Here is a 23,554-nt window from a genome sequence, read left to right as displayed (position 1 = left end):
AATATGTATGAACTGAGCGTTCGTAACCGACCTAGTTATAATGATGACTAATCCAATTTCTATCATTATATTGTTTGCGTAATTTTTTATGTTATAACTAATCACTTGCGGTGATTGTTCTAACCTGAGATTGCATAATAAACGACACGACATAAACCAAACTATGATTTTGAAAAAAACCCATTTATAGGGTATATATACCTCAAAAGGAAAAACGGAACACAGCGTCTTCCGGTGCGAGTTAAAGCCGAAATCTCATTCGAAAGGTCGATGTACAATATTTCTTGCCGGCTACTGTACATCTGTGGTCATCGAAAAAACTAACAATAGTTATAATAAAACAGCTGTTATAGCCTTATTAGCATGAGCCATCAAGGCATAGCCTTAGTAGCATGAGCCATCAAGGCATAGCCTTAGTAGCATGAGCCATCAAGGCATAGCCTTAGTAGCATGAGCCATCAAGGCAAGAAATCCGTATCTGTAGGTTTTCGGAAATCATTACGGAATGCGGGTTTACCGCCGCACCGCCGGACGGCGAGACATTCGGTCCAATTTCTAAACGCTTCCGGAAATAGTACGGATTGCAAGAGCCGCAGCGGCGCGTGCTTCCACAATTTACGGCTTTGTTTTTGTACGGGAATGCGTTATTCTACTGCCTTCCGTTACAATCGGCACGGTCATCACGCCTTATCCTTGCGTTCTCTAATTTACCATTTCGCAACATTTAATTAATGCTCCTGCCGGCTGCCGCTTTTGAGATTTCTAATCGGTTATTTCATAATCGTAATCGACGAATTTATACATTTGGATTAAATCGATAAAGTACACTATAAAGTGAGTGTAATCCACGCTCGGTCCATGATAAGAAAATCGTTCAATTACGAGTATACGAGTCTTGACGACCTCCCTGGCGCAGTGGTGAGTGCTGTGGTCTTAATAGTGGGAGGTCCCGGGTTCGATTCCTGGCAGGGGTTTGGAATTTTATAATTTCTAAATTTCTGGTCTGGTCTGGTGGGAGGCTTCGGCCGTGGCTAGTTACCACCCTACCGGCAAAGCCGTGCCGCCAAGCGATTTAGCGTTCCGGTACGATGCCGTGTAGAAACCAAAGGGGTATGGGTTTAATAAAAACTGCCATACCCCTTCCAGGTTAGCCCGCTATCATCTTAGGCTGCATCATCACTTACCGCCAGGTGAGATTGCAGTCAAGGGCTAACCTGTATCTGAATAAAAAAAAAAAATACAAGTTGTTAGATAATGACCGTAACATCCATAGAGACAATATTAGAAAACTGAGTGGTAATATCCCAAGCAAGCTGAGTTTAGGAGTTAGGACCGATGTATAGATGAAGGTAGACACTTCACACACCTTGAGAACATTATAGAGAACTCTCAGTACTAGAAATACCATACAGGTACAGTACGCGGCTTTGTAGAGCGCGTCTCTGTCACTCATACCTATTATGACGTTTTGTCGGTCTCAACGACAGAGACAATGCTCTACAAATCCGCTATCTCCTTCTAAAAGTCGATGTACATTATTTTCTGCCGCGTAATGTACTATCCTTACTATGTGCCTTAACTAAGCACCTAGGTACTTTAGATACCTAAATTCTCTTATAAGTGGGAGGTCCCGGGTTCTATTCCTAGTAGGGGCAATTTGGAAATTGTCGCTGGTCTAGCCTCGTGAGAGGCTTCGGCCATGTCTAGTTATCACCCTACCAGCAAAACTGTACCGCAAAGCGATTTGATTCCGATATGATGTCGCGTAAAAACCGATTATGGGTATGGGTTTAATGAAACTGCTATACCCCTTTCAAGTTAGCCCGCTTCCATCTTAGATGGCATCATCACTTACCATCAGGTGATATCGCAATCAGGGCTAACTTGTATGAGAATAAAGCATAAAATAAAACCTACTTTAGATACCTAAGTAAATAGCAGTCATAATCCAATCTGCGCTAGTGGAAAGGGCGCAGCGCGATCTTGCCGCGGATAATGTGACCAATTCCCAAATACCATAATGCCCCGCTATGTAGGGCATGCCATTGTTCACCGCCTTGACCGCGCCTTAGCGGATAAGATGATATTACTGATCTGGCTAGCTGTCTATGCTGCATATATAGAACATCACGGAGAACTCTCAGTAGTATAGGTAATAACGCAATACCATACTATGCCTTAACTAAGCACATAATAGATACCTAAGTAAATAGCAGTCATAATCCAATCTGCGCTAGTGGAAAGGGCGCAGCGCGACCTTGCCGCGGATAATGTGACCAATTCCCAAATACCATAATGCCCCGCTATGTAGGGCATGCCATTGTTCACCGCCTTGACCGCGGCTTAGCGGATAAAATGATATTGCTTATCTGGCTAGCTATCTATTGCTGCATATATGCGGCCTCTAATTGAGAAATACCTATGCCTATAGTGCGCGCAAAACAAATCCAATCTGCTCCCCAATTGTGCAGCAGATTCTGCCCCTTGATTGGTGGAATTCGCTGTTCAAATTTTTGGACAGCCAATCAAGGGGCAGAATTTGTTGCCGATTACGATGAATACGTTTTTCTTACACAATCGGGGGGCTGAACGAGACGAAAATCTACGGGTAAAGGCTTTGGCTGAAGCCGGAAGGGCATTCCATATTCTATTAGTACGTTTTTATTTATTCATATACAAGTTAGCCCTTGACTGCAATCTCACCTGGTGGTAAATGACGATGATGCGAGCTAACCTGGAAGGGGTATGGCAGCACGTATCAGAAACGAAGAAGCGAAGCGCTACGTACGAGACCGTGGAATGCGTTATTCGACTATGTGGGGGTGCAAACTGCAGACCTTTACGATGCAAGATTATCAACATGACCACGATAATAGATGTCGAATTAAGTCCAGTCGATGTATTTATAGTAAACTAATTAAAGCACATGTGAAACAAGACCTTGAACAAAGCCGCATGTTTGTGATGTCACAGTACACTTTTGCCAAGGTTGTTCAACATTTTTTATTAGACCTAAATAGCTTACTTGATTATCAGGAATCTTCTTCTTCTATATCCATCCATCCTAATCCTAATAATCCTAATATCTATATATAAAAATGAATCGCTAAATGTGTTGCTGATCGCAAATCTCGAGAACAGCTAAACCGATTTCGCTAATTCTTTTTTTATAATATTCCTTGAAGTACGACGATGGTTCTTAGGGAGAGAATTTTTTTTAAAATTGTAAGTATTAAAAAAATAAAAAATTAAAGAATCGACTGTTAGGCGGTAGTGGTACGAAGTTCGCCGGGTCAGCTAGTAATATTATAAAAATGTGAAAGTGTTTGAATGTTAGGATGTTGGGATGTTTGTTACTCAATCACGCAAAAACGGCTGAACGGATTTGGATGAAATTTAGAATGGAAATACGATTATACCCTGGATTAACACATAGGCTACTTTTTATTCCGGAAAATCAAAGAGTTCCCGCGGGATTTAGAAAAATGTAATTCCATGCGGACCAAGTCGCGGGCATCAGCTAGTACTTATTATAAATGCGAAAGTGTCAGTCAGTCAGTCTGTCTGTCTGCTACCTTTTCACGGCCCAACAGCTTAACCGATTTGGATGAAATTTGGTACAGAGTTAGCTTACATCCCGGGGATGGACACGGAAAAACAAAGAGTTCCAATGGGATTTTTAAAAACCTAACTCCAAGCGGACGAAGTCATCATCATAGTCAGGCAGGCATCATCTAGTAGTTTAATATGTAAACAGTAGGTAAACACGTCATATTTTACGAGCGCTGTTAGCATGTAGTTATCTCATCTCTTCAACCTCTAGTCCCGATCATTAATCATACCTCGCAGCATCGCGCACTTTACTTGATGTTATAAAACATTTAAGAGCTAGTCTTTTGTCTATAAAACTGTTCATCACTATGTTTTTTTAAATAAGTGTTTATATTATTACTAGCCACTAGCTGTGATGCCCGCGACTTCGTACGCGTGGATTTAAGTTTTTGAAAAAATCCCATGGGAACTCTTTGATTTTCCGGGATAGGCTACCTTACCTATGCAAAAAATCACATCTATCCGTTACTCAGTTGCGACGTGATTGAAGGACAAACCAACAAACAAATCAAAACACTCTCGCATTTGTAATATGGGTACTGAACTACGAGTGTTATTATCATCACCATCATCATGACAGAGTGAATTAGACTGAGGAAACTTTCGGTTTTATTCCCGAATCGACATTCTGTCAAATATTAGGCTAGGAGTGACGTGAAATCAAAGATACCTAGTCATTTCATTGCCTACCTAGCGTCAAATGTAGGTAACATTTGACGCCTGCCAGTGTAGGTGAAGCCTCGACGTTTTGTTACGAGTTTCCTAACTGTCGTGAACTGTGATCATGATTACGAGCCGGCTCATTATTGAGAATGAGTCTAATCACCAAATGAGAAGGGTTTAGGCCACAGTCTGCTACGCTGGCCAAGTACGGATTGGCAGACTTCACACACCTTTGAAAACATTATGGAGAACTCTCAGGCATGCAGGTTTCCTCACGATGTTTTCCTTCCCTGTTAAAGCAAGTGATATTTAATAGATGAAAACGCGTATATATGTTCGAAAAGTAGAAGTGCGTGCCTGGGAGACAACCCCAGATCTCCCGAATAGGAGGCCGACGTCTACTCCTAACCACTAGGCTATCATCGCTAAAAATAAATAAGTATATACAGGTATGACAAAACGGCTTTACTCACGTATTTCGTCGACGATAGCGCGACTAGTTTCGCCATCGAAGCATAAGTGGCATGAGAAGGCACATAATAATTAAAAGACCGGCCAAGTGCGAGTCAGGCTCGCGCAATGAGGGTTCCGTACTGCAGTCTTATTTTTTCGACATTTTGCAGGATAATTCAAAAACTATGATGTATAAAAATAAATAAAAATAAATAAAATCTGTTTGAGAATGCACAGGTGAAGCCCTTTCATATGATACCCCACATGATATAGTTATCTTACTTTGATAATTGAAAATACTAATTATTAGTTTATGACCACAATTAATTTTTTTTGTGTGATGTAACCACAAATTCACAGTTTTCAGATTTTTCCCCTAATACCAGCTATAAGACCCAACCCAACCTACCAAATTTCATGATTCTAGGTCAACAGGAAGTACCCTGTAGATTTCAGACCGACAGACAGACACACAGACAGACAGACAGACCGACAACAAACTGATCCTATAAGGGTTCCATTTTTCCTTTTGAGGTCGGAACCCTAAAAAACTGATAGACTGTCTGACTCAGCCTTGGCAACCATGGCAACCTTGCACCGGAAAGTGCAGCATTGGAAGACCCCACTAGGTGGACATCAAACGAGTCGCAGGGAGCTGCTGAACTAAGACTGCGAGAGATTGGCATGTGTACAGTATGCGGCAGAAAGTAATGTACATCGGTCTTTAGAATGACATTTCAGCTTTGTAGATCATTGTCTTTGTCACTCATACCTATATCACTTTTGTCAGTCTCAGCGACTGAGACAGTGCTCTACAAATCTGCTATCTCCTTCTAAAGGTTGATGTACATTACTTTCGGCCGTGTACTGTAAGTCCTTATGAGACACCTTCACGGTATTTCATTTGAGAAATTTTTACAGTAGTTTATGTCTATCTCTAGGATGCAAGCTGTCCCTACCGTTTATCAAATCAGTTAAGTAGCTGGGCCATAACAAGGTAACATACAGACATGTAAAGACACTTTTGCATTATTACTTAGTAGGTTATATGAAATAAACAACAGGCCTACGTTACTAGATTTTTTATAATAGTTTGTGGTGGTGTGAATGACCAAATACATAATTAGTTTAGTATATTTGTGTGTGTGTATTGAATTGAAAACAGGCAACAAGTTTTAAGTGATGTGCCTACATGACCTAAATGAAAATTTATACAGAATGTATAGTCTAAATATAGAAAAGGAAAAGGTGACTGAATGATCTATCAACGCACAGCTCAAACTACTGGATGGATCGGGCTAAAATTTGGCATACAGATAGCTATTATGACGTACGCATCCGCTAAGAAAGGATTTTTGAAATTTAACCCCTAAAGGGGTGAAATAGGGGTTTGAAATTTGTGTAGTCCACGCGGACGAAGTCGCGAGCATAAGCTAGTTCTATATACAGATTAATCAAGACATTACTAAATTACTTAACTAACCCTAACACAATGGAACAGATAGTTGACATGATACAAGGACTCATGGACCTGCACAGCCCTAAAGAAGAACGGAGAAGATAAACTCTTTCTTATTGTATATAGGATATATTCAATCTTTTTGGTAGAGCTGAGAAATGACTGCGAGAGTTGATCTGCCTTTTGAAGAGCATCTGCCAAGTTTCTCATCCCATTCAAATTTTTCTCAGAACCTGCTTTCCTAACCTGTGGTAGAGTCTTATCATATTATAATTTAAATAATACATTGACTTTTGTAGATTTTTAAATATAATGTATTTAAAAATCTACAAAGGACAAAGGACTAAAGTATTGCTCATTCCTGTCAGTGGTAGTATCTAACTATCTGATATAATTCCGTTGGTTACAGCAAAGAGAGGGAGCTGTTCTTAATGACTAGCGCAGCGCCGCTCACTTTTAAATTATCTCAATAAAAATTTAACTTTCAATGGTAAATAGAGCATAAAAGTTTACGAGTCTACACTTACACTTCATACCAAAAACGCGTAAGTTTTTTTTGGAAAATAGAGGTGATAGTTATATAATAAGAGTTTTATTATCATGAAAGCCTGTATAAGACATGGAATCTTATCAGAATCTACGCAATCTGCGATTTGTTCAGCCCGTTATCTCCCGGCGTAGAAAGACATCGCGCGTCCGTTGTCGTGGCACCTCTGCCTACATTTGCACCAAATATTTATTAACATCACATTCTAATTATAAAGCTCACCTGGCCACTCTATTAGCTGTATAAACTGGAAACCGTAATCCAATAATATAAACGATCACTCCGATCCTATTACTTTGAGGACACAACCAACATTCTTTTAGCAAATTAACGAACAATTTAGTCACTATACGATTCACTAACTCACACAAACGGTTTTAAATTTTATCCAATTCACACAATACCACGATTTTATATGAAACTTGAAATTTTCAACACACAAATTCGGCAACAATCACTTGCCTCCATTCCAACTGACTGACGGCCATAACTAAAAATGTTGCCACTGCGTTTGAATTTGACAACGGTCACGTTATTTCTCAATCAACATGGCCACGAGTGTGTGTTTACGTAAAAGGTTTTTATTTACCCCATTTCTCTAACCATCGCGTCGGAGTCGCAGTTGTTGATATAGTTATATTATATTTTGGTACCTTCTAGACCTTAAACTTCTTAAAGTTCGAGTTCTAGAAACCAAAAGTTCAATTTGTGCGATTTCCGCTTATTCATAATATAGAGCGGAGTTAATTCCATTTTATGTTCTACCTCATTATTTTAATCCATACTTGAACCAAAAAACTAAAACGAAAAACTTAATAAAAATTTCAAAATGTCTAACTAACTACCTACTTAATACATTTTAAAATTTTAATTAAGTTTTTCGTTTTCAATTTCAATTCATCCTCTTCAGAAAATTAAAAAAACAAAATGGCCGTATAACGCGTAAAATTTAACTTCTCACGCGCCATTTTAACTTTTTGTGTCAAATTTCATGTCAAAAGTATGATTTTAATTCTCAACACTCTATTAGTCAAGTGTCATGTCAAAAGTACGGTTCAGGGTTCATCAAGGGTGAACCCCTTGGTGAACCAATCCCTATCTCTATGGGTTCACCTTAAAAAAAAGGACTAAAATTGTACTTTTGACAACGTTTTGACATGACATTTGTTTGATACATAAAGTTAAAATGGCGCGTGAGGAGTTACGCTCCATTTTGAAAATATAAATTTAAGAAAACTCCTTGCTTTTTGAAATTTACCGAATTAAAAAAATATTTAAAAAATCCAGTAAAAAACTCACTCGTGTTGTAAATTTTACTTACAAGCCAAGTTTACTAGCATATAAAGTGTATTCTACGAGCAACTGTTTAGAAAAATACAATAATGGAAAGTTTTAATAAAATCAAGGAATGTAGCTTTGTTAATTTATTTTTTTATAAAAATATGCCATTATTATTTTGTTTAATGCTACACAAAAACTAAAATTTTGTCATTGATGCATTTTAATTTTTTATGCAAGAAACACTGCAAGAGAAACTATTAAGCCTAGTGTTGGCACAATTAAATATTTTCTACTACTTTGGTACTTAATTCAACGCGGTATCATGTATATTATGCGGGTACACAACGGTAGCGACTAAAGATGGGCGTTATTGGCTATTTCTGGCAACGGTTAATCAACAGTTATTTAGTTTCAATACCAATATTGGTAACCGTTGCCAAATATCGGTATAAGAGTTGTGTTTCAACTAATTTAATATGCGCAACGCGCAGCGGTTTCCGTAGTAGTAACTAAGCTAGCTGCCGTATCAATACCGTCTGTATAGCTAGCGCGCGCATATTCACTAAAATAAAACCAATTTTACTTTCATGAATATCGTGAAGTAATCACAACCTTAAGTTCATAGCAGCAAAGTTTAATTATAATGATCATTGACATAGGTCAAACTATAGTGGACGCCTGCACGAATAGTTTGACACAATCCAGTTAACCAAAAACATTTCATGAAGATTGATAAACCAAAGAGGACCTTATCTCTATTACTCTAAGGCTAACTGTTTTAAAATTGATAGATCAAAGTGTAATGGACAAGTACTTGTACAGTTAAGCCTTAGCTTAATAGAGATAAGGTCGGCTTTGGTTTATCAAGTTCTTAGTTACTAAGCCGGTAGCCAATAACCGCTCCTTCTCAGCTTTCAGTGAAAAAAAGAAAGAGAAGGCATAATTATTGCGTTTCTAGTTACCAAAAAACCAAACAATGCATTGTCAGTTGCCAGTTGGCAGCGTTGCGTTGTCAGGTGGTTCGTCATAGATGTTAGCTGATAACCGTTGTTAGCTACGACAATAACGCTACGGTACGCTATAGGCACGGCAGCGGTTTTCAGTTAAGTTAAGCTATAGCGGACACATGTCTAGTAGCGACTTTGGCCGACAGCTACCATAGATAATACACATATACCAGCCAGGTTGACTTGCTGGCGATGTGTGTGAGCCTCGTGGACGTAAAAATAGCGGCGATCACGATGTCGCTGACAACACAGCGATTGAATCGCTCCAAATCTGAAAAGTCGTCTATTTTTTTATCGTTATTTTACGCAAGCAGCTGCTAGTGCTAATACACCTTCCACCACCTTCGCATAATTCAACTTTCGTTGAACATTAATAGAGCTCAGGCAAAATACAAACGCAGGTGAGTACATGTCTACCGCGAGACTGATAGATCGCTATTGTGTGGACCTTAGGCTTAAGAATCCGTAGCCCCAGTTTTCGATTTTTTAGGAACTACTCATTGAAGACAGTAGTGCTACAGATGTACTTAATGATTATAACAAAAAAATATGTATTTAAAGATCAATCCTTCTTAATGGAATCTTGAAAATAAATTATTAATTTTAATAAAAAAATATTGTTTAATGTCACACATTTAAGCACCAAAAGTTGTAGAAAGCGACTTATAATATTGGAGCGGTAGAGCGTACGGACTCTTAAATCGCTATCAAGTCGCTGTCGATCAAAGTAGCTGCGTGTATCTAGAGCTTTATCCATTATTACAGGAAATTGCTGTTTTGGAAAAAAAATATCTTTCTTTTTGTGGAGCACAGGAATTTCTATGCGCAATAAGCTTGTTTAAAAAAACGATTGCGATGTGGTATATTTTGTACCTATTCATAGAGATAAATTAAAAACAGTTATATAGAATATTAAATTTAATTTTAACAATTCCTTTTTATAACTAAACAGATTGCAACAACCATTTTCTTATCTTTTATATCGTTTAACACTTTCAGAGTAGGCATGTTTATATTATACAATACAAAGGTTATACAGCACGACATAAAAAGCCGATCATTAGGAGATTGTTAAAGTATTGACGATATTGAGAATATGAATGAATATCAAGTTTTTTGCTTAATATAAAAATACATTTTTTTTCTTTTCTAATAGGTACCTACTCGTAACGAAATGATAACTTTTATAATAATTACTCATAACTTTTAAAATTTTAAATTAATTAAAGGTATCTAGAACTTTAAAATTAAGATGTTATAAATACACAACATAGTCAAAATCTTTATTATGACAAGATTTTTGAATAATTTTATTCATAGCTTCTTATTGAAAAATAAAAAATGTGAGGTAATTATAGCTGCTTAAATAAGACTTAAAAAAATAGCACACATTGAATTTATTACATATATTTTAAGTACATATATAAATGGTGTTATCAATATTAAATACATTATTAAGAGAGTAAAAATTGATACTTACTTTTTCATAACATACTAAAATACGAGATAGGTCCAAAGTACGAAAACAACATTTTTATTGCTGTGTATAAGAAACTTGACTTCTTGTAAAAAAAGTTTTAACCGAGATACTTTATTTGAGAAAATATCAAATAGAATTATGTATGTAGGATATGTCAATTTTTGTTCCAACTTTATAAAACAGTCTCACTGTTTTCGGTCTTCAAACCTACATCATAATTTATATTTGTAAACATTCTTATATGTTATAATACAGAAAAATATCCTATGATATATACGAATAAATGAGATACATTGATATTCTTTTAAAACCTACTGGAGCGTAAAATTTTTCTTCATTTGGATACTCGATTCTTAAACACCTATGAACATTACTCAAATAAAATACACATGACAATGAAGCGAAAATTCACGTTAAACAGGCACAATTTCATTATTTTTTAATATGAAATACATAGTTTCGTTTGAAAACATTACATTGCCACATTTAGATACGTTAGCCATTTGTAGTAAAAAGTGAAAAGACGACAAAGCCAATATACCTACTTAAGAATTTAATGTTTCTTAATTACATTGATGAAATGGAATGGGCAGTGATCATCAGTCGATATTTATAAAAAGTTCTAATTATTGGTGTCATTAGCAATTGAAAATTGCTTTTACATGTGACGGTACTTTAAAAAAAATACCTTTTCACTGGCATGTTCAAAACTCTAAGTGTGGCAAGTTCTCACAATATATAAAATAACATAGATGAAATGACGAACATTCACATTTCACATGTAGGATGGAACATTCAATAGGTGGCACATATACAATAATTATAATAATTTTATCATTATCATAGTTAATATTACAAAAACGTTTCTAAAAATTTCGTAATGTTTATTCCACGTTAAAATCGCTACAACATGCGATAAAACCGATGACTATACAAATATTACGTCAATAATATATACATCAATTACACATTAGTACATTATATTTTTATTATTAACAAAAATTCAATTCATTGGCACTATGCAAAAATCGATTTTATTTTTACTATGCATGAGACTAAATATGAAAACAACTAAAATGCTAAACAAGGTGGTGTAAGAAAATTGAAAAATTGTTATGATTTTATACATATGTTTTGTTGGAATATTACAATTTTATGCACATTTATTAAATTAAAAACTTAAAATCCTGTAAAATAAAAGTATAAAAATCATTTGTTTTCAAAATAAATATAATAAATATAAGCTCTATATTATGATAATATTATTTTTACGACACAGCCTATTTTAGTTACAAGATGAAAATATTATATCTTTTTTGGTAGATTTTTTGCAAATTTAAATGGCAACACAGTTGCACATAAAGGTTATTTCTCGGTTATTTTGAATTTTCTGAAGCTTTCTAATAATAAAGTTCATATAAACAGCACCCTATCACAACCTCTGTCGGATCTGGCTAGGGCTCTGTTACAGCTGTATAAGTCCCACAAATTGCTATTGCGCTGGAACTATGTCTCATTAACATCGTCGTGACGTCAGCCGAAGTAAAAATATACCGTCAGCTAAAAAGTTTTTTTTAGAATAATTATAATAATTTATAAACCTAGCTGTAATAGTAAGATTTATTATTAAGTACAATTTATTACCTACCTACTTATTTCCTTAGTTCCTTGGTTTTATATTGAAGTGGTTGTTACATTTCCAATAAAATTTGTTTCGAAATAACCACGTCTTGACTGGTGTCAGAGGCATTTTTAAGCGAAAAAATGATATTCTGAAGTAATATTATTGAATCCTCCTTTTCTTTTGCACAATAATAATTATTATCTACTTTAATAATGATCTCACGGGCACGACTATTCATTATTTTCCTACGCATATTTAACCCAAAAAGGAACCAACAACTAAAACAAATTAACAAAAAACTTAACAACAATAACAAACAAAAACGAAACAAAATGTGTGAATTTGCAATTATTCTAAACACGATACACGTACTCTACCGACAGTTTTGTCAAACGGTACTGGTTGCTCGACACTTCAATCTAGTGCTGACGTCACTAAAATGGCGGCCACGCGCAGCAGCACTTTGCGGGACTTACACAAGAAGGCCTTACGAAAGTAGGTAATTAATTAATGTAGATGCCTTGCGGAGTGACAGTTCAGAAAGGGAAAACTCCTTAAATTAAAGATTATAAAAAAAGTTCACATGATTTCTAAAGTCCATAAAGAGTCCACATTATTTTTGAAAAATAAAAACAATGTTGCTGAGTAGGTAGGTTATATATCTATCTCGACAATCGACAAATTAAAAAATGATTGAACATAGAAAATATACGTTAATTTCACAGATATGTCCAGATTTGCAACTAGCGTGCCCCCCTCAGTCCCTCTCGCTCAAGCAGATTTTCTTACTTGTGAAATGTCATTCCTTCACGTTGTTTGTCAAATACTCACGTACATATACATTTTGACAAACAAAAAAAAAGTGGCCACGGTGATAAGGACAAAACATTATCATTTTGTCACGTTCTAACAAGAGCTTAAATGCATTTAGCTATCTCGCTCTAACAGTAAGTGTCACCATAGGGCTACTTCTAACAGTCCTTATTCTGAGGTTAATTTACTACTGCATTTGAAGGGGATCGATTGCCTAGTATCCATTCGTAGGGCCACCTGTGAACAGGCAAATGTCTACGAATGCATTATTTAATAACTAGGCTTGTTATTTTAGCTAAATTCTTCTTTAACCTAATTCACAAATTAAGGTTAAGCAAATAATTTATGATTTGTGATAAAAAGTTTGTAAAATAATATAATTACCACTATTTTGTCACAATAAATGCAATCGTAAGTACAAATTATTAATGTTTGAAGTCTTTTAAATCGATTTTAACGAATAACGCGTCATATACTTACGTCTGCCATTGCCTATTTCATACTAGTAATCGTATGAAGGACGAATTTTAAGATTTAAATCATGCCAGTAGAAGCTGTTTTTCAATAGCCGAATAACTTTTATTTGAGGAACTAGCTTATGCTCGCGACTTCGTCCGCGTGGACTACACAAATTTCAAACCCCCATTTCACCTCCTTAGTGGTTGAATTTTCAAAAATCGTTTCGTAGCAGATGCCTATGTCATAATAGCCTGCATGCCAAATTTCAGCCCGATCCATCCAGTAGTTTGAGCTGTGCGTTGATAGCTCAGTCAGTCAGTCAGTCAGTCAATCAATCAGTCAGTCACCTTTTCCTTTTATATATTTAAGAAGATATTTGACTTCGTCAGTTCAAGTTTATCTGGCGATTGAGATTGCAAAATCAGCCCTAAGGGATCTTGTGGACTAATGTAGTGCAAGTCTAAGGCCGCAGTAGACCAGGGGCTCGACTACGGTAAAATGTCTTCTAGCACAATAGCTATACGTATGTAACTAAAGGTCAGTGTTAAATGGTGGTGCGTTGTTATGGTCTTCATTCTGGGCTAGTTTCCGCACTTAAACGTTTCCGTCTGTTGTGCGTTGTTATGGTGTACACACATTTAACATTACAGTTGTGTTCGTAGTACGCTTTTGATTTTCTCTCAAATACTATAATATTCTGCCAGTTCCAATATAAGTAGATATCTCACATACCTTTTCGTCAATTAACATTGGTCAAAACATAAATATAACATCAATTTGATTCAATCAAAGTCCAATATAAATAGTCCTCTGGCACAATAGCTATATGGATGTAACTAGAGGTAAATGTTAAATGGTGGTCGTTGTTAGGGTATACACACATTACAGTTCGTGTTTGTGGTACTCTTTTGATTTTCTTAATATGTTTAACATTCTGCCAGTACCAATATAAGTAGATATTTCACATGGAAGCCTTACAGGTAACTATACGTCAATTAACATTGGTCAAAACATTAATATAACATCAATTTGATCCAATCAAAGTTCAATGTAAATAGACCTCTGGCACAATAGCTATATGTATGTAACTAGAGGTCAATGTTAAGTGGAGGGCGCGTGGTAAGGGTGTACACACACTACAGTTTGTGGTCGCCGCAACACGCGGTACAGTCGAGGCAGCGCTGCGCCGCGCCGCGGGAACGCTATCTCTTGCCGCGGCATGTGTTTGATATTTGTTCCTAAAACATAAAAAAGCATATCTAGTACTGAATATATTAAAATACTAGCTGCCCTGGCGAACTTCGTTCCGCCTAACAGACGATTCAAATTTTTCTCTCCGTAAGAACCATCCTCGTACTTCAAAGAAAAGAATTAGCGAAATCGGTTCAGCTGTTCTCGAGATTTGCGATGAGCAACACATTTAGTAATTCATTTTTATAGTATAGATTAGTGTAGGTATACCACTAACGGTAATACTGCTGAAGCCGATTAAAGTTTTGTTTATTTAGGGTTCCGTACCCAAAAGGGCACTAACGTTACCTTATTACTAAGCCTCTGCTATCCGTCCGTCTGCCTGTCTGTCTGTTACCCGGCTGTATCCCATGAACCGTAATAGGGAGTTGAAATTTTCGCAGATTTTCTATTGCCACTAGCAACAAATAATAAAAAATCTAAAATGACCGCGATGAAAATTAAGATAAAATTCATCATGATCAACCCATCACCGACAGAGCACGGGTCTCTTCTCAGTAAGAGAAGGGTTTGGCCATAGTCCACCACGCTGGCCAAGAGGAACATAAAACTAAAAAGTGTTATTTCTTGTACGATGGTACGGAACCCTTCGTGTGCGAGTCAGACTAGCAAGTGACAGAAACTTTATAAACCCATTAAAAAAGAAACACACCTGAAGTAACCGCACGGTTTCTATGAGGTCGTGTTTGTCCGCCAACAAGTTAGCTGCTTCCTGTTGCGCCGCGTGTGCGCACTGCCTTAGCACCGCTGCCTCTTCCACCTTCCTGTAATACAAGCAAATCAGTACCCATATTATGAATGTGAAAGTGTGTTTGCTTGTTGGTTTGTCCTTCAATCACGTCGCAACAGATCAACGAATCGACGTGATTTTTTGTATGGGTATAGTTAAAGACCTGGAGACTGACATAGGCTACTTTTTATCCCCGGGACATCAAAGAGTTCCCATGGCATTAAAAAAAATCTAAATCCACGCGTAAGAAGTCGCGGGCATCAGCTAGTCTCTACATAATTTTAAGTCTCTACATATTTTTAATTACGACCGGCAGGAATCGAACCCGCGTCTTCTGGGATCGCACCCGACGCTCTGACTGACCAAATTTTTGATATGTATGTTCACTCAGTACTGAAGCGACTGTATAATACTGTATAGTGGATAGTATCTACATTGCACCCGTGCGGAGCCAGGGCGGGTAGCTAGTTTAATTAAAATTACACTTACGCTCTTAACTCCCGATTGTCCTCCGCTATTCGACTAAGTGTAGCCAGTCTCTTCTTCAATTCCTCGTTTTCCTCATTCAACCTCTGTATTTCTCCCATAGCCTCCTGCAACTGAGGAACTGGACTACTCGGAGACACAGTTCTGGAGCTGACTGGAGGAGGACCCAAGTGGATAATCCCGGAGGTGTCCCTGGTGAGCCTGAGGGTTGTGAGGTCCAGGTCCAATGGTTGAGGAGGTGGTGATGATATGGACCTGGTTTGACGGTCTTCGACTAGATGCAGCTTTAAGTTTTCTATTAGCACCTGAAAATTGGAAATAAAATCCATCAACCCATTGCCGACTCTGAGCTGACGATACTGAGCACGCGGGGTCTCCTCTCGCGGAACTTTTCGCGTGCGAGTCTGACTCACACTTAGCCGGTTTTTCAGCTGTAGATCCGCACCTGTTTAGGTAGGAGTTCAGTACAGAATCCTTACCTCAAGCGGCATTGGCGGCAAAAGAACCTCGTCCTCAATGAACTCGGATAGAGCAAGCGCTGTACTCATGTTGAGAGCGATGCTCAACTCCCGGATACGGGCTTCCAGGAGTTCTTCGTAAGGCGCCAAGCCGGTGGGTTCCCCCTGATTGAACAACAAAGCTTTTTAAAATGGCACTAGATTGAGGAGAGTACTGTAAGGGCCTTGCCCTCAATAAATTCAGATAGAGGATGCGTGAAAGCGATGCTTAACGCTCGGATACGGGCTTCGAGGAGTTATTATTATTTATTATTATACCAAATTCTTCCAATTTATTACTATACCAGTTCTTCGTAAGGTGCCAAGAAGTGTGTTCAGGAGTACTGTAAGGCGTCCTGCTCCTCAATGAATTCAATTCAGTGGCGTTTGATTCAGGAGAGTGCCTACTGTATCCTGTCTGATAGTACTAAAATTGATACCTGGAATTTTATCACTCCTAAAGCTAATAGTGTAGCTGAAAGTTTACTCACTAACACCTGAGATATTACTTGAACCCCACTCGGTTAAGGAGGTTATATTATGGTTCTTCTGTAAAACTGGAGATGTATTTATCTTATCCTTCCTTGACAAGACTTCCTTTTTTTCATTTATTAGAAAGCGATGAAAGAGGGCGTGAGTGAAGCCACACGATGCATTGCGTCGGCGGTGCCGCTGCGTCATCTTACATAAAAATAGCTTTAATATACCACACGATGCGTTACGACGTCATACCGCACGCGCGGCGGACTTGGGACCAGTGAGACGAGGCGGGGAGGGGTGGTGCGTTGCAATGCCATACCTTCTGCCGGAGCGGCAAACGCATTGCCCGTGTAGCACACAATATTCAAATCCACAGCGGTGCGGCGCAACGCACTGGAAACGCATCACGTGTCCTGTCTTTAAGAAGTAAAATCACCGCTATCTTGAATTCAACAATAATTTTATCTCAATCACCGATCCATATAACCTACCTTTTCGTTCAATAATCTTGGCAGTTCTGTCCGCAAAAGCCTAGCTGCGACACGCGGCGGTTCTCGCGGCTTCAAGATATCTTCCTCATCATTCGTTGGCTCGGACCAAGCTCGCGCGCGCATAGAGAACTTATTCTGTGGGAAAAATGTATGGGTCATGGAAAAATTAGTTTTTATACATAAATATTTTCAAAATAAAGGTGCATGCAACAAGCGTACTGTACTAGTAGTACCACTTTTATAAGTTACGGCAATATACCTGCGCAGAAATCTTATTTTTGAAAGTCGCCAAAATATCTCAGCCAATCATAGCGCGCGTCCGTCCGCTATTGTTTGTTGCCTGCTCGCCAAGTTTTGTACGCGAATTTAAACTGAACGTTAAGGACTTTTGTACACTTTTCCGTATTCAGTTCGTTTCCGTGACTTTTCGAAGTGGCCGTCATACAAATACGTACTTACTCATTCAATTCCGATTTTGACGGAATCCGTGATTTTACGGATGAGTGCACAGACGCCCTAAGCAATAAGGTCCGTATTTCATTGGAGTACAATCCGCTCTAGTCCGCGTTAGGTTGCGCAAACGAACAAACGAACTTATGAAAGTGGTAGTACTAGTAATAACGATACAGTTCGTTACTTATCGAGTCTTGAATGTAACATAATGTACGTACAAAATGAGAACTCACGCGCCATTTTAGCTCTGTGTGTCAACTGTCATGTCAAAAGTACCATTCACCTTTATAATAAGGACTAGAATCGTTCTTATGACATCAAATTTGACACTTAAAGTTAAAATGGCACGTGAGAACTTAAAATTTATGTTATGACTTATGTGTGAAAACTCACCCATTAGTTTACGTTAAACGTCAATATTGTAAAGAGCCCTGCTAAGGGATAGCACGATAGTTGTGATTAGCAAATTCCTACTTTGTGTCTAACTCTGCAGTACAGACTCTCTAAACTAAACTGTCAGGTCTTAATCTATACCCTATCCGCGGAAAGAAGTTAGTATAACGCTATCTCTGTTACGTAGTCCCATACAAATGATAACAGGCAAAAATCTCAGTGGGCTCTAACCATTTTGACACCAACAAATCACAAACATGTTTTCAAAAAACATTAAATATTCAATTCGAAAATGTTTTCAAAAAACATTAGAAATTCAATCAGAAAACGTGATTAGTGGGTGACTCCAAATGGTTAGTACCCACTACCCACTGAAATTTTTGGCTCTATCTGTATGGGATTACGTAACAATGAGAGCGCTGTACTAAGTTCTTTCCGCGGATAGGGTATAGTGCTACTCTTTTCTGGAGAGAGTATTATAAAAGGGATAGCAATACATTAAATTGTGTACAGCAGAATTAGCCACAATATACATTGAAACTAAATGAGGTGGAAATGATAGCTCAAGCAATAATTGGATAGCCAACAATATAAAGCATCAAAAACGCAAACATGCAAGTAATTTATTATTAACCAGTATATTTTGGGTAAAAAACTATTTTCTAATTTAAAGTACATCTAAATATGGGTGACTAGTTTTACCGTTTTAGGCCCGGTGTCCACCAGATATGTGTTTATCAGACCAATCAGATTATTGTAAAATGACGTCGTAATTCTTTCGCGTCATCTATCAGTAATCCAATTGGTCCGCTAAACACATCAAAATCAAAGTGCGCTCTATAGATCTCTGTCTAAGACCTTTTTAGTTTAGTGATGGTGTACAGTTATTAGCACCATTAATTATTATTTGCTTAAGGTTCCTTGATTCGCATTTATGAAACGCATCGCAGAATCGTAGAAGTCGCAAACTATTTAAATATAGTGCATCGGGTAGTTTAATTCATCGGTAAATTTATATAATATATCTGTAGATAGAACATTTCTAAACCTACTTGAAGCAAAACCTATGGTACGCGACAGGTCGAGATAGCAATCGGGGAGGAAACGCCCCCTACATCCGCACTAAACCGATACGGGCGAGCGCGGGTGACGTACGGGTATGCCTCATACCCCGATTGGCATCTCAACTTGTCCCGGACTATACTTATCGCTAGCCCACTTCGATTACCAAATTAGAGCGAGAGGTCGGATACCACTGAGGTCCAACCTCTCACTCGGCAGTCGAAGTGCAGCTTGTATCCTGCGCAGTGCGTACGCAATGGGTTGGTTGACGTAATAAATTTTGGAGTATTCATGCGATACAAAAACAATAATAACTCTCCAATTATTATTTCTCAATCAGGAAAAATAAAAGCTTGTGGGAACATATTGCCGTGCCATCTAATGCGGAAATTTTGTCTTAATTCAATCTAATACTACCCCTGTCCTAATATTGATAGTAAGCATTTCCAATATACCATTAATTTGTTAAGTGCTGTTCATTGAACTTCGTATTCTGTAAGTAGCGTGAGAAAAAAACTACGCGATGATTTAAAATAAGTATGTATAGTCGACCATAAAATTGCTTTACCACAGCCTCAATAGCTCAATAGTTAAAGGAGCGAACTGCAATCCGAAACGTCGCCGGTTCAAACCACGCCCGTTGCACTATTGTCGTACCTACTCCTGGCACAAGCTTGACGCTTAGTTGGAGGGGAAATGGGAATATTAGTCATCACTGGCTAATATTCTTAAAAAGAAGAGATTGACAACTTAGAGTAAATCAAAAATTCACTAAGGCTCATACTTTTATAAATGTATGTACAATACTCGGCAGGAAAGATTCTACATCGAACTTTAGAAAGAGAACTATTTAGTGACGTTTTGTCACGTAGTTGACAAAACGTCACATCGTTATGAGTGATAGAGACGACGCTCTACAAAGCCGAATTATCTTTCTAAAGTTTGATGTGCAATCTTTCCTACCGGGTACCGTAGCTGTTGTAAGCGATAGATTTTGTAGTTTTATGATGAACAAAGTACGACATGTACGACAATTTTATGGTCGACATTACACAAATATTTTTTCCATATTAAAGTCGAATGACCAACGCTCTACAAATTCGAAAAGGGCCCATGGCTTACTATTAGCATTTGAATGGGGTATTACAAATCGACATAAAAATTCAATACAAATGGTTATGAAAGTGAGACGGCAATATCTTCCGTCTCGTTCACTCGGTGCACAGACAAACCCCCTTGGCTACGACACAAAACCTCTACAAACTAATTGGGCTCAACAAAATGGTACCACTACGGTGTCATAAAACACTATATCCATCTTCAAACCATTGCAAATACCTTGAGTCGGATCTTTCGCACGATAGCCGAGCGGGCGGGAGTTGCCATAGAGAAAAAAAAACACACATAGACAACATAGTTTAGAAAAAGGATGCATTCCAATTTTGAATTACATCTTTTACAGAAAAAAACAGCGATTTCGGGGGGTTTCACGAAATACGATGGGGTCGTGGGGTGACACTGTGATCATGCAATCTATAAACCTTTACCATTTCATACTTGCTTTTTAAATAATTCATGTTTTTAACGTACAGCCATGTCACGGTTAGCCAACCGAAAGAGCATGTTGCTTATGAGATTTCACGCTTGGTGTAGACTCGCCCATGGCGTTTAAACGACAAAAAGACCAGGGTTTGTTCTATTACTATCCATTCATCGTAACTTGACGCGTGAGTAATACGTTGGCACCGTTGCTTTTTTCTTTAGAACTTAAGGTTTAATATTGTGTGATTTGCAATGGTGCCAACATATTACTCATGCGTCAAGTTACGATAAACGGACAATATTTGTATTGTTTGTCCCTATATCTGATCTGTCTACTGATTCGCTAACTCTGTGTCTAAAACTGAATGATATATGACAGCCAACGAGCTCATTTGGCATTTATTTTTAATCCATTGACGGTTTTCTATTAACTTTTTTATATCACTCAATGAAATAGCAATGTAAAACCAATCAATGTCAAATGAGCTCAATGGCTATCATTTCGTGAAACATACAGGCATACTCAGTCGCTTGATCGTTACTTAAGTTTAGTTAAAACGAGACAGAGCTATATCTCTCACATAAATCTGTCTCGTTTTAACTCAATCTTAAGTAACGATTAGCGACTCTGAGTACGGCGGTGAGTTAGCGGATCACCCCGCCTGTTACTCTTGCGACGTCGCTCGTCGCAACCGAAGGTTGGACAAAAAATTCTTAACAATTTACAGATACTATTTTTTGGTAGGTATGGTAAAGGCTTATCCTAAAGATGGATAGTAAAATAGATTTGGAAAAAAGGTGAAGTTAGACATGCCAAAACAACTTGAATGAATCTTGCCTTTGAAGGTATGTAAGACGATATTAAGAAGTTTTTTTTTGGGAGATGTATGTTTACAGAAAAGGTGTTATGCCAATGTAGGTGGTGTTTATACAGCGTGTATCTGATATTTTTAAATTTATTCACGAAATAGGAATTTGTAGAGAGATTGAATTTATGGAACACTAGCAGTAGTGTATAATTGGGCATTCTAGATCATTAAAGCATGTTTCGTTTCACTTCGTTTCACTTCGTTTCACTTCGTTCCACTTCGTTCACGAAACATGCTTTAGTGATCTAGCAATGCCCAATTATAGCTTTTGCATTTCGTTCATTCGAAACATGATTTAGTGATTGCGCAACTAAGATTTCATAAAGGTTAATCATTAACTAAGATGGTTTGCAATTTTCAATATAAACTATGGTGACGTTGAGAAACTGTTACTTTATTCGAGTTTGTTAAAGCTATCACACAAAAATGAGATTTGAAAAGCAGCCTCAATCACTTAATTTTAATAACATTTGTACTGTTAGCGAAAATACTACATTCCGTCATGGTAAACTACTTCCCAATACAATACGGTGTCTTATATGTGGTCCATCGAACTGTGGTAAAACCAATTTAGTCATCGGTCTTCTCCTACACGAAAATGGATTACGATTTAGAAACGTTTATGTTTATTCAAAAACCTTGTATCAACCTAAATATACGCTTTTAGAAAATATTTTGAAAAGAGTACCGGGAGTGTCTTACTTTAAATACCACGCCAATAATGATGTCCTTAGTCCTCAAAGCGCTAAACCTAATTCAGTCATAATTTTTGATGACGTAGCATCTGAAAAACAAAACAACATCAGAGATTACTTTGCTATGGGTAGACACAAGTTTGTTGACTGTTTTTATTTAAATCAAACATATACAAAAATTCCTAAACAGCTTGTGAGAGACAACGCTAATCTCATAGTTTTATTCAAACAGGATGACATTAATTTGAAACATGTTTATGACGAACATGTCAACACTGATATGTCCTGGTCATTATTTCGAGAAATGTGTTCAAAAGTATGGAATAATCCATATAATTATCTAGTAATTAACAAAGATTGTCCTAAGAATGAAGGAGGTTATAGAAAATCATTTGATACATTCATTGTGTTCGATTAATCATGTTAATTTATTTAAATATAGACGTTTCCTTCAAACCACGTCATTGATTTAAACGTATACATATATAACACTCCTATTATTTTTATAATGGACCGTCATATAAAGCAGCAGATTATTGAAGCATCCGAAGCTGTAAAAAGGAAATTAAAATTATTGAAAGATTCAAAAACTGATAATGATATGGTTCTTCAATCAGTATTTAAACCTATTACTACTTCACTTGATCGTATCGCCGATAAAAATAATAAAAATATTGATTTTGAAAATTTTGATGTTTCTAAAGAACCTGAAAGCCGTGAATGGAGCCAGTTAGATCTGAAACAGGATACCACGTTATTGGATCCAAGCGATTCTAGTAATCCTCAAGAGTCAGATGATGAAAATAGTGATGCGTCATTTAAATCGAGTGAAACATCTAGTTGGTCCCTATCGTCAGAAAATTTCGGGGATATTCCATTCGGTGTACGATCTGTAAATGGAAAACCTTTCATAGGTCTTACTCCGATTAAAATTAATAGTAATTCTTTTGTAATTGCTGAAAAAGAATATAAAAAGACTCCTGGTCTTAATGAATTGTTACTTAGTAGAAACCCTAACCTATCTTTGATCGATAAAGAAGATATAATAAACTATAAAGCAATCCTTTTGACAACGAATGTACATCGTCGAGACTATGATCCATCAAACCAATTAAAAGTAACAAAGGTCAAAAGTACATGACTATAATAAAACCAATATTTCAAATCCCTACTTTGGAGGAAAGTAAGAAAACTGTGAGAGGTGATG

The 23,554-nt window shown here is 37.2% G+C and overlaps 1 protein-coding gene across 1 annotated transcript in view; it reads right to left on the bottom strand.

Moving 5' to 3' along the window:
- Positions 1-13,717: 13,717 nt before the first annotated feature.
- LOC117992940 (bridge-like lipid transfer protein family member 3B) overlaps positions 13,718-23,554 on the bottom strand; it is a 37,256-nt gene continuing 27,419 nt past the window's right edge. The window contains exons 24-29 of the mRNA XM_034980667.2: positions 20,580-20,591; positions 17,334-17,468; positions 16,345-16,488; positions 15,869-16,170; positions 15,302-15,413; positions 13,718-14,636 (exon numbers count right to left, since the gene is read on the bottom strand). Of these exons, the coding sequence (XP_034836558.1) occupies positions 14,601-14,636; positions 15,302-15,413; positions 15,869-16,170; positions 16,345-16,488; positions 17,334-17,468; positions 20,580-20,591 (741 nt within the window). The 3' untranslated portion in view covers positions 13,718-14,600. The remainder of the gene's footprint in view (positions 14,637-15,301; positions 15,414-15,868; positions 16,171-16,344; positions 16,489-17,333; positions 17,469-20,579; positions 20,592-23,554) is intronic.

This window comes from Maniola hyperantus, chromosome 22, assembly GCF_902806685.2.
Source record: "Maniola hyperantus chromosome 22, iAphHyp1.2, whole genome shotgun sequence".
Classification (NCBI taxonomy): domain Eukaryota; kingdom Metazoa; phylum Arthropoda; class Insecta; order Lepidoptera; family Nymphalidae; genus Maniola; species Maniola hyperantus.
The sequence above is the reverse complement of the archived record's forward strand: the minus strand, read 5'-3'. Positions and strand labels throughout refer to the sequence as shown.